We start from the raw sequence: 11,529 nt of genomic DNA, 5'->3' as shown, positions 1-11,529 counted from the left end.
TATTAACATTTGTAAAATTCACATTTAAATTTAAAATATTTAATATTTTTATTGCATTTTAGATATTAAAATATAAAATATTTTATATATAAATGTTGATTTTACAAATATTAGTTTATTTTTCTAAAATATTTTGAATATTTAAAATATTTTTATATATCAATTTTAAAAATATTTTAGAATATAAATATTAGAAAAAAAAATAATTATATTCTTATAATATTTTAAATAATTATATTCTATTTAGCAATTAAATATGAGAATTTATTCAATTTATAATTAAATTTAATAATTTATAATTGAATTTAAAAGATATTAAATTCAAAGGTCAATTTTAGAAAATATATTAATATAATTTGTATAAAAGATATTAAATTTAGTGTCAATTTGAAAGGGACAAAATTGATTTATTTTAACAAACATTGGGACTAAATTCAACAAAAATAACGAATATGTGGACTAAATTGAACAAAAAAAATAATACTACCACAAAATGACACGTGGCACTAGCATTGACACGTGACACAATTGTGACTTGACACGTGGACCATATTTTTGAAATTAAAAAAAAAATTAAATTTAAAAAAAATTAAAAGAAAAATTAAAAAAAAAAAAAAAATCAGGAACTGACACGTGGCATTTACTGTTCAAAAACGTTAACTGTTTAAACATAGTTAGTGAAAATGACCAAATTGACCATAATTTGATGAAAATAAGAATCTAATTGAATATAAAACGAAAATAGGGATCAAATCAAATAAAATCAACAAAAATAGAGACCGAATGTATATTTAAGTCTATTTTAATTTGCGTAAGGTATATCTATTTGACACGTATTCAATAATTTATCAATATTTATAAATAAAGTATCTAATTAAATTAATAATATTTTTATAATAGCAATAATTTCTAAATTTTTATGTTAAAAATATTTAATATATTTAATTTTAATTTAGATTTATACATGAATAATCATATATTTTTTATATTTAAAAATTATTATATATTTTTTAATATAAATATCATGTATCATGTATTAAAACTAGTGATATATCATATATATCAATATTCATTATACGTGTCGTATAAATACATCATAGTCAAAAGAAATAAATAAATGTCTTGTTTCTTTCATTTTATAATTACTTCTTACACTTTTTTATAATATATATATATATATATATATATATATATATATATATATATATATATATATATATATATATATCCACGTATATTTATGGTTAAACTTTTGGAAAAAGATTAAAATATTACAAGTCTTTATGAATCAATTGAGATTAATAACAATAAAAGACTATTTTTTCATGAAAATAATATTTTAAATTTTGTTTATAGATGAAAATAATTTATATACGATTTTACCTTGAAATGTTCCATTAATATATAAGTCGTTATTGTCGCACAGTAATAGAGATAAAAGCATTACTTGACGAATATGAAAATAGAAGTATAAAAATCAAATCTTTACTAATTTGCGTGAAATAAAAATATATATAATTTTTTAAATTATTATTTAAATAAGATGTGTATGTTATTATTTTGTCCCAAAAAATTTTAAGTTCAAAATATACTAAACTCTGGAGTTAAATTTTCAAATATAATTTAACATCTTTCCTTCATTTTGCCAAACAGGGGAAAAAAGGTAGATTGAAACTGAGTCTTGTATCATCAATAATATTTTGAATTTGAATCTTACTCAACACAACATAATTATGAAAATAGATTTCACTAAAGGAATTGATTTCTGGAGAAAAATTAATCATCACCAAGAATCAATTAATACCAGTAATATGATTCAAAAACAAAAAACAAAAAAACTGAAGAGTCTATTTGGTGCCGTGAAAAACAGGGTAGACTTTTTGATGGTCACATCAGACACCTAACCCCACTTTTATAAACCGTAGTCAAACTTTTTCATAACTCTTTTTGGATTTAGGTGAAAGATAATGATATTATGATATATTTTTATTTATTATTTCAATAATATTTTTATTTTTTAATTTTTTTAATTAATATGATGTAATGATTTAAAAGTGACGAGAATAGTGAATTATAAGTGAATTAGAAAAAGTAAGTTAAAATATTATTATCTTATATCATTATATCATATTATTTAAAAATATTAAATTAAAATAAATAGTTATAGAGTAATCACAGTGATAGATTAGAAATGAATAAAAAAAAGTAAATCAAAATATTATTATTTTTAATTGTATTTGATTTTAAAATCTCTTATTTAGAAAAAATAAAAAAAAATGTAAGTAATAAAGACTTAAAAGTTAATGATTAATTTTAATTTGAAAACAATGACAATGGAGAAGCTCTCCTCATATCTTAAACATTTATAGCATTTCAATGGCTGAGTGGGGTAAGCACCCATTATTCAAGTCACAAACTTGATTATTATTAGTGAATAAAGATGCTAATTTGCATATCTTCATTTTACACTTTTTAGATATGGTTTTTTTTCTTCTTCTTTGAATGTAGATAATTTATGCATGTGTTAATAGTTTTTTTTTTTTAACATATTCATAAAATTAAAAGTAGGGTAGCAACTCCATTTATTAGGCTTTCTAAAATAAAGTTTATAGTTTCTATAATTTTTTTAAATAAATATTTATGAAAAAGAAAAATTATTCAGTATATTAATAAAACTTGAGTGGAAGTTAAAATAAATTAATCCACTTTATTTTTTATCTATTGTCTAACTTTTTCAAAAGCTAAAGTGAACAAATTAATCATAATTTAGTTATATTGAAATTTTATTAATTTTACATCTTTATTTCTCTATAAACACTTATGGGTAAATTTAGTTAAATTAAATCTTTTATGTGAAAATCGGGAAACCTTTTTTATTAATTTATTGGGATACTTTTACTTGGGAAACAAGCTTTTGCATAAATAATTTTAGAAACAAGAATAAATATTTTAAGAAATTTAAGCTAGTTTAAATATAACTTCAAAATAAAAAATTTCGAGAAACTATAAAAAGAACTTCTATGAATAAATCAATGTAATATATTTCAACTTATAAAAACTAATTTTATTTTCTTTTTATACTTATTTGTTTTTGTTTGTTTTTTTCTGAAGTTCCTACGTGGAAGATCGTTCCGACATGTTTTTACTACCCAATGAAATATATTATTATAAAACAAACACGATTAAAAAGGTTGTGATAATCCTTTTTCTTATAATGTTAACAATCTTTTCAAATACTCATAAATTTATTTAACATTTTGTAATATATAAGAAAAAAACTATAAATTCAAATTTCTTCAGTTATATATATCTACTCGAACAACTCTGCAGCTTTTGTTTGATGTAAGAAGAAACTTCCCTCACAAAACGGCACCCAAAGAAGAAAGATCAACGCAATAATGCAGAATGAAAAATGCCATAAAAGTGGATAACTTTCTGGCTGAGGAACCATGAGTTCTTAACATAAATACAAAAAAATGGATACGTACGTTTAGTTATACACACACTTGTATTGTAGTTAATCATAATCACGGGGTCCATGAGCAAATGATTGAGATTCCTGCTGCTGCACCAACACTGCAAGCTTCCAACGAGCACAAAATGTTACAGTAATAATGCACAACCAGTGTTCGTTATAATGCTCACAACTGCCACAAAAGATGAACAGGTTGAAACTTGAAATGTAATTAATTGTATTATTCAGCCAATTAGCTGTTGGAAAGAGACAAAAAAAATTTGTAACAAAAGGGATATAGTGAAAAGGTTGTTAAGAAATTAAAAACTGTTTGATAAGGACCTCAGCGGTGTCTGCCATTTTAAGATACTTCTAATTAGGCCAATGTACACACCTACCAGAAAAAAGGGTTAATTTTGAGTTCAAACCTCAATTGCAAAAGGGGATAGAATTTTAGCACGTGTGTTCAAGAGCCAAATTGCAAAAGGACAAGAGATTTCAAAGATGAAAGTGGCATTCCAATTTCCTTAATCACAACTGCATTAACAAATGACACCTTCTGTGATGTGAAGTGGCAACAAACTTTGAAAGGTTTTGTTATATATATAAAGTATTCCTTCAAAGGGAATATCACCTATTACTTATATACTCAACCCCTACCACCCTTTTTTCTTCCCTTTACCTTTCTCTGCCTTTTACTTTTCCTTCTATTTTTCATAATCAAGATCAACTGCCACAAAGAAACGTACGTATAAGATAAGCTAGCACCCTCCTCCATTAACCAAGCTGAAAGCCAAGGTGTCTTCCTCACACCTTTTTTCTCTGTTTCTGCATGTTTATGAGTCATTCATTCATTATTCAGTTCTTGCATTAAACTGATTTATCTGCAGATTTCTTTCTAGATGATGACATGAAGGAGATTTAGTTGTCAAGGGTTGGAAAAAGTTTCCTTCTGATTCATGGGCTATTAAGGATTTAAGACTGCAATATTACTGTGAAGTGTGAAGTGTGAAGGTTGAAGTCCTTTTTGGAAGGTATTTGGTTGATAGTTTAGCTTTTGCAAAACACTGCATTGATTAAATAAATCACTTTTCTCTTAAGACTAAGCAAATACCTATCACTTAGATGATTTACCTGTTTGTGATATATCTTCTTGATTTGGTTAGTTAACCAGTTTATGTTGATCCCTCTTGAACAGTGAAAGCTGCAGGCTCAAATGATCAACATATCTATGCATAACTGTGTTGTTTTAATTTTAAGCTAAAAAATAGTAGTGTTTTGACCCTGGAAACAATCCAAAGGAAAACTTGTCAAAAGGTGTCATTAAAAGGGAACCTTTTGAAAGGCTATAAAATAGATAGGTAGGTAATCTATACTTTAATTGGTTTAGTAGTGACAAATTATGCATGAATCCATTATTTAGTGTACTATTGTGCATGGTTGATGATGGTCCTCCAGTGTCAAAACAAGACAAACATGTGATTCAGTAAAGATGTTGTTTGCATTCCCCTTATGCAGTATGTGGTACTAAAATCTAGATGTTGCAGCTGCTCTGCTACTCATTTTTCTCTCACTTTCATGAACTGTCACATGCACACACTGCACAAATAGCTCCTTCACGTTTCACGGGTTCTCCTTTTCACTGTGTGTTTTTGTCTGATGTGAAAAATTTTATGACACTGTCTTTGACAAACATTCAGGTTCAACCCATCTGAGGGATCATTTTCTGCTACAAAATAGTCAAACTTGGTGCACAAGTTGCTGGGCCATTGTGACATTCATGTCATCTCATACGTAACTCACATGCATCTTGAATAAGAGTCTTCAAGTTTTGAGTTCTTTTGAATTGCAAATCTTTTAGTTTAATGACCCTTTTGTGAAAAGAAACGCTTTTTTCTTTCTGCTTTTTGAGCCTTAAGGAATTGAAGTCTTGGCTTATTCATGAAACGCAAACGCACTTTGTTTTGTGTCTTTTCACGCAAATTAAATATTGAGATTCCCTTCACTGACTTTTTCTTTTAAAAGTAATAATCATACTTAAACAACACGTATCAGGTCCAAAATATTAGTATAGGAGAGTTTAAAAATAAATAAATTTTAATATACACACTTATAGTAGTTAATAAATCATATAATGACCCTTCTTTTTGTTAGTGGATTTTCTTTATAAGAAAAAGTGTTGCACTGTGTATGTATCTGCCTTTATGGACCATAAAACAAAGTTTTGGTTTTGGGATGCACATTTACTGTCCTCCATTAATTCTCGCATTCCTTTTTTTTTCATTTTTCAATAAAATACTTATATGGGTGTTACATCAAAAAAATAAATGGATAACATAAAAAATTATATAATTATTTTATTAAATTTATCGTGATGACCTTAGCTTTAATCTGTGGTCCTTTGGCTCTTGAAATTGAAGATAAGGAAAAGAATAGGACAGAAGGGAGAGTCTAATAAATTTGGTTTTGACAGTTTTAAGACATAGGGATCCATATCCTAAAACGAACACTTCTACCCTTACAAAGGACGTTCTGTCACCTTCACGCCCTATTAATCACACAATACCATTGAGTTAGATAGATACTTTAAATATCTTTCTTTATTTTAATCATTTTACTTGTATTTTGTGTGTAATGTTATCTTTTAACTTCTCTTTCATTTCATTTCATATTGTATTTCAAATCATGATCATGATATGATATATTTAGATCCTCTTATTTATAATGCAGAAAACATGTTTTTTATTATTTTTCTCAGCGAATCCTATGATAATCATGATGTTTTCTTTTTTGGAAAACAAAAATGTGTTTCTCTCTCTAATATTATCATATAATAAGTCCCAAAAATCATATACTAAATATTTTGTACGACTAAAAAGTACGTTGAACCTTTGTTTCACCTACTACCCTCTGCTAGCTGTTGTCTTACATATATATATATATATATATATATATATATATATATATATAGTTACATACAAGACACATAAAAAAACAAAAATTCTGACTTTCCCCACTTTATGTTACAAAATAAAAAATTCTTAAAATATTATTGACAAATATCATATTGTTATCCAAATTGAGGAAATTTCGTGTAGAATAAAAATATGAAAATATCATACAGAATTATGTAGATTGTTGGGGGGAATATTCGTTCTTTTTACCTCTAAATTACAGCTGCCAACTGCAATAAAAAATACAACTGCAACTCATTTATCTGCATAATCCACCATTTAAGAATTTATATATGCTTTTCAGACTGCAATTATATTTCTCCTTTCCATAATCCATAGTTAAACTTTATAGTTACTCCTGTAAAAAATGGCGTTCATTTGAAGCATTTTTTTTTTTAATTTTAAAATAACTTTTGTTATGTCAATTTAACAGTACAGGAAAATCTTCCAGAGTTTAATTTTGTTGTCCACGGTTTGTTCGGTTTGAAGGTGTTGTTTGTTCGTCTATGGCGACCCTGTTCTGTCACGAGGTGGCACACACTCGTTCTTTCACACACACGGGCACGCTTGTCGCGTAACCTTTTTTTTTTTTTTGTTTCCCCTTTTCTGTCTTTCTTCTGCATGGCACTGCCACCGTCACCGTTTCACACGAACAAAGCCTTTCTCCGCAACATTCCTGTTTTTCTTCTCTTTTGTCACTCTTTCATCTTTTTATCATCTCTCATCGGACAGACCCTTTTCAGTGATGAAGCAAAAGACGCCATCTTCACCAATCACTGCAAGAACTGCGTTGAAGAAGCAAGGTGACAACAATAACAACAACAACAACAAGTCCCTGCAGAGTCCATCGCAGCCACGCCTCAGAGCTTCTTCCAAGGCTCCAAAGTCACCACCAGAGTCATCAACCAGAGACAAGTCAGTGCCCCCGGACTTGAAGGACGATTCAAGGGCCAAGAGGGGTGCTGCTGTGGGGTCTCGAAAGGGTAGGGAAGCTGAGGAGGCTAAGGTTGTTGTTGTTTCTCGGCCACGGCGAAGGCTTGGGGATTTCGGTTTGAGGAAGAGTGGAGATGATGACCCTGATGGGAAGAAGAGGAAGGAGTTGCAGGATAAGCTCGAGGTGAGTGACAATTTGATCAAGAGTTTGCAATCTGAGGTGCTGGCGTTGAAGGAGGAATTGGATAGAGTAAAGAGCTTGAATGTGGAGCTTGAGTCCCAGAACACAAAGCTCACTCGGAACCTTGCTGCTGCTGAAGCTAAGGAAGCAACTGTTGGCACTGGAAACAGTGGAAAGGTGAGAATTTGTTATCTTTTACCTCAGAAAAATATGGACTTTGAAGACAAGCTTTTAGATTTTTTCTGATCACCAAAGTCCCAGTTAATCTATTACATGTTTGTTAACTTTTTGTCATAAAAAACTCGACTTTCTGTCACTCTTGATGATGAATCGAAACCATGGTCATGAACAGGTCTAAGAACATATAATAATTTTTCAATATTTGAATTTCCTTCTAAAGTTCTAAGTATTGCAATTTTCATATTCGGTTTTAATTCCAAGTGTGGTTAATTCGTTTATTGCAGTCATCAATCACTGTTTGATTGGATTTTTCATGTTGTTGATAGTTGTTTAGTCTTACATTATACTGGTACAAATTTAAGATCAGATGTCTGTTTTATGCATAAAAATTTATGTCTCCCACATCTTGGAAATGATTCTGTTTTTCTTTTCTTGGATGAAGAAGGAGCCAATAATAGGAGAACACCAGAGTCCCAAGTTTAAAGACATACAGAAACTCATTGCTGACAAATTGGAATTGTCTAGAGTGAAAAAGGAAGGTACTCCTGAAGTTAATTTTGCCAAAGCATCAATTCCTTCACCAACCAGAAGTTTTTCCATTCATGAAACTAAGAGTATAGGAAGAAAATCTCCACCCAATATGTGCCTGCAGCCACCTCCACCACCACCAATTATAGGAAGAAATTCTGCACCCAGCACATGCCAGCAGCCCCCTCCGCCACCTCCACCACCTCCAATTCCATCTCGGCCTTCAGCAAGATTATCTAACACCCAAAAGGGTGCTGCAATTGTTGAACTATTTCACTCATTAAAGAATAAAGATGGGAAGATAGACTCAAAAGGACCTGTGAATCATCAGAGACCAGTAGTTATTAGTGCACACAGTAGCATTGTGGGAGAAATTCAAAACCGTTCAGCTCATCTCTTAGCCGTAAGCTTTGCATTCAATGTGATTTTAACTTTGAGATGTGTACTACTCTTTAATGAGACTAATAAATGACCACCCTTTCCAGATAAGGACAGATATTGAAACAAAAGGAGAGTTCGTTAATGACCTCATAAAGAAAGTAGTAGATGCAGCATTCACGGACATTGAAGAGGTCTTAAAGTTTGTTAATTGGCTTGATGGAAAACTATCGTCATTGGTAAGTTTCTAGCAAAATTGTTTATCTGGCAGAAGATGGCTACTGCTTGAGCAGCCAATTGGTGTAATTATTTATCATTTAAGATATATTTCTAATTTCTAAGTATCTTTCTTATTTGTACTTTGATATTCTTTACACCTTTATTGAGTTCTCATTTTGCTAGGTTTAAATAACTAAGAAAATAATAATTAATGACAGATAAGTACAATTATTTATTTTCTTTAAAAGTGACATGTAACAAGAAATGGAGGCAATACTTTTATATGGACTCTGTAAGATAAATTCAATGGTTTAGCATTTAATGTCATCCTCCTTTCCTGTTCCCAAGACAAAAAACGGTATATTCTATTCATACTTTTCTGTTCATTGAGTTTTACTGCTGCATATAGTTTAACCTTCATGAATGATCTTAGCCCTACAAGGATAGGCGATTATGCAGAAATGCAAGAGTTAAGATATTGGATATTAATGTTTAGTTTAATAGTGTACATCTAATGAAGTTTCATCAGAAAATGAGACTGTACTACAAAGTTCATGAAAGTATGCCAGTGTCACGTAATTTTGTAATCAGGTACAACATAAATTATAATTGGTTTCTTTTTTAAAACAAAGGAATCTGTATCTTTCATTCTGCAGGCTGATGAACGTGCTGTCTTGAAGCATTTTAAGTGGCCCGAGAAGAAAGCTGATGCATTGAGAGAGGCTGCAATTGAGTATCATGAACTCAAAATGCTAGAACAGGAAATTTCCTCCTACAAGGATGACCCTGATATTCCATGTGGAGCTGCCTTAAAAAAGATGGCCACGCTATTAGACAAGTTAGATATAATGTTCCTATTTATTAATCACTGATATGACAGTTACAGGTCAAGGATGCTAACTCTGCCTCTCTTTACATCTCGTTGTAACAGGTCTGAGAGGAGAATACAGAGGCTAATCATGCTACGAAGTTCAGTCATACATTCATATCAAGTGTACAACATTCCAACTGCATGGATGCTTGATTCTGGAATAATGAGCAATGTATGGATTTTTATGCTTTAACTTTGAAATGAGAACATTCAATGAACGTAGTATATACCTCTGAAATGATGAAATCAATGTTCAACGTTCATACAAGGATGTCCCTGTGATTCAAACTTTTTGCGTTAAATCTCATGAGTTGTTTTTCTTTCTGTCATGTTTAACAAATTCAATGAAGTATGCATTTTGTTTTGGACGTATTACTCTGGAGTCTGGTTACTGCATGATTTTGAAGATGTGACTATCTAATTTGTCTGTAGAAGCATATTATATGGCTTCCTCTTTAGAAATAGAAAATTCTTTCTTATTCAAAATATTGTTACTGATCACCAACTACTACAGGAGATGGCCATACATTTACAATGATCACAATCCATGAGTTTCTTTTCATAAGTCTTTTTGCATTTATATAAGCAAGCTTGTTTCTTATGCTTTTCAATGTCTTCTCTTAGGACCTGTTTGGAGGATACTTCTCTATAAACACTTCTAGCTGAGAAAAAATAAGAAAGACAACAAACGAAATTAGTTTCCTCATGGACTAAAACTAACTGATACATGAATTAAAAACAGGATTTTTGAGAAGCTAATGGGAAATAACTCTTACAAATCAGTTCATGCATGAGCTAGTTGTAAAACTTATGCTAATGAGTAATATATCATCTATATGCAGATAAAGCAGGCTTCCATGACCCTGGTCAAGATGTACATGAAAAGAGTGACAATAGAGCTTGAATCCGTTCGCAATTCCGACAGAGAATCTATTCAAGATTCTCTTCTGCTTCAGGGTGTTCATTTTGCATACAGAGCCCATCAGGTAACTGTTAGCATCTTTCTATTGATTTTTTGTCATCACTTCTGATTTTCCTCCGACACTGGGGTTTGGAAAAATGTGTAACTAGTAAATGTTCAGAAATTTGTGACTAAAGCACATCAAAAGGCCACTCTCACTGAATGAAATATTATTTATCTTTCACAGCATGTTCTTCATTTTATTACTTAGACAGACCACATGCACCAATTTCATCATATAAGAGGCTGTCACACTTATTTTAGCATGTTTTTGTAGTTTGCTGGAGGATTGGACTCAGAAACAATGTGTTGTTTTGAAGAGATACGGCAACGTGTACCAGGACACCTAGCAGGGTCTCGAGAACTTTTGGCTGGCATACCATAATCATGGCAAACCACTGTTACTTTATGCTTACAAAAGATGGGTATTCAACATTCATTATTCTTTTTCTCATCTCCAATGTCAATGCTTGTTAGACATCAAGAGATTCTGAAGAAAGAACACTCCATAGTAAGGTCAAATGGCTAATAATCTGTCAGCTCCCAACATGTCATAACCTAGGAATAGGGTCTCCACTTCAGGGTAGTTTAATTTCAACAGTGAACTCTGTTAGGTGCATGTAACAAAAGACCATGAAGAAGAAGAAACTTTGCCTTTTGAAGGTGCATGTGATCAATGTTTATCGGGTTACTTCAATAGTATAACAGTCATGTTCAATCTGTAGAGCTTGGGAAAAACACTTCTGAAGCGATTTCCACCGCATTATATAGTCAATTACGTTCTTTTCATTCAAGAATGAAAATTTAATTGGAAGAGATTTTACCTTGTTTTGTGCCTGTAAAAATCATTCTTATATAAGGAGTAAAAGT

The 11,529-nt window shown here is 30.5% G+C and overlaps 1 protein-coding gene across 3 annotated transcripts; it reads left to right on the top strand.

The window, feature by feature from the left end:
* Positions 1-4,092: 4,092 nt before the first annotated feature.
* Positions 4,093-11,504, top strand: LOC114177765 (hydroxyproline-rich glycoprotein family protein). 3 transcript variants are annotated; one of them, XM_028063277.2, is made up of 9 exons: positions 4,093-4,252; positions 4,345-4,488; positions 7,152-7,699; positions 8,145-8,633; positions 8,716-8,847; positions 9,484-9,665; positions 9,759-9,870; positions 10,541-10,684; positions 10,937-11,504. In XM_028063277.2, exons 3-9 carry the CDS (start codon positions 7,154-7,156, stop codon positions 11,042-11,044), a joined length of 1,713 nt encoding a protein of 570 aa, XP_027919078.2. In that variant the 5' UTR covers positions 4,093-4,252; positions 4,345-4,488; positions 7,152-7,153; the 3' UTR covers positions 11,045-11,504. The 3 variants fall into 3 exon arrangements, with proteins under 3 accessions (XP_027919078.2, XP_027919080.2, XP_027919077.2); XM_028063279.2 differs by lacking the exons at positions 4,093-4,252; positions 4,345-4,488 and having other exon boundaries at positions 6,761-7,699; positions 8,148-8,633; XM_028063276.2 differs by lacking the exons at positions 4,093-4,252; positions 4,345-4,488 and having other exon boundaries at positions 6,768-7,699.
* Positions 11,505-11,529: the final 25 nt, after the last annotated feature.

The sequence above is a fragment of the Vigna unguiculata genome, chromosome 3, assembly GCF_037176805.1.
Source record: "Vigna unguiculata cultivar grain cowpea cultivar isolate G323 ecotype 2 chromosome 3, ASM3717680v1, whole genome shotgun sequence".
In the NCBI taxonomy this organism is placed as follows: Eukaryota; Viridiplantae; Streptophyta; class Magnoliopsida; order Fabales; family Fabaceae; genus Vigna; species Vigna unguiculata.
This window is presented reverse-complemented; position numbering and strand designations above follow the sequence as displayed.

Bases quoted from the DNA above. Each gene is read 5' to 3' on its own strand.
- LOC114177765 (XM_028063277.2), top strand. From the start codon at position 7,154: ATGAAGCAAAAGACGCCATCTTCACCAATCACTGCAAGAACTGCGTTG. The intron at 7,700-8,144 runs GTGAGAATTTGT...TCTTGGATGAAG, and splicing joins GCACTGGAAACAGTGGAAAG to AAGGAGCCAATAATAGGAGA. The intron at 9,871-10,540 runs GTATGGATTTTT...ATCTATATGCAG, and splicing joins ATTCTGGAATAATGAGCAAT to ATAAAGCAGGCTTCCATGAC.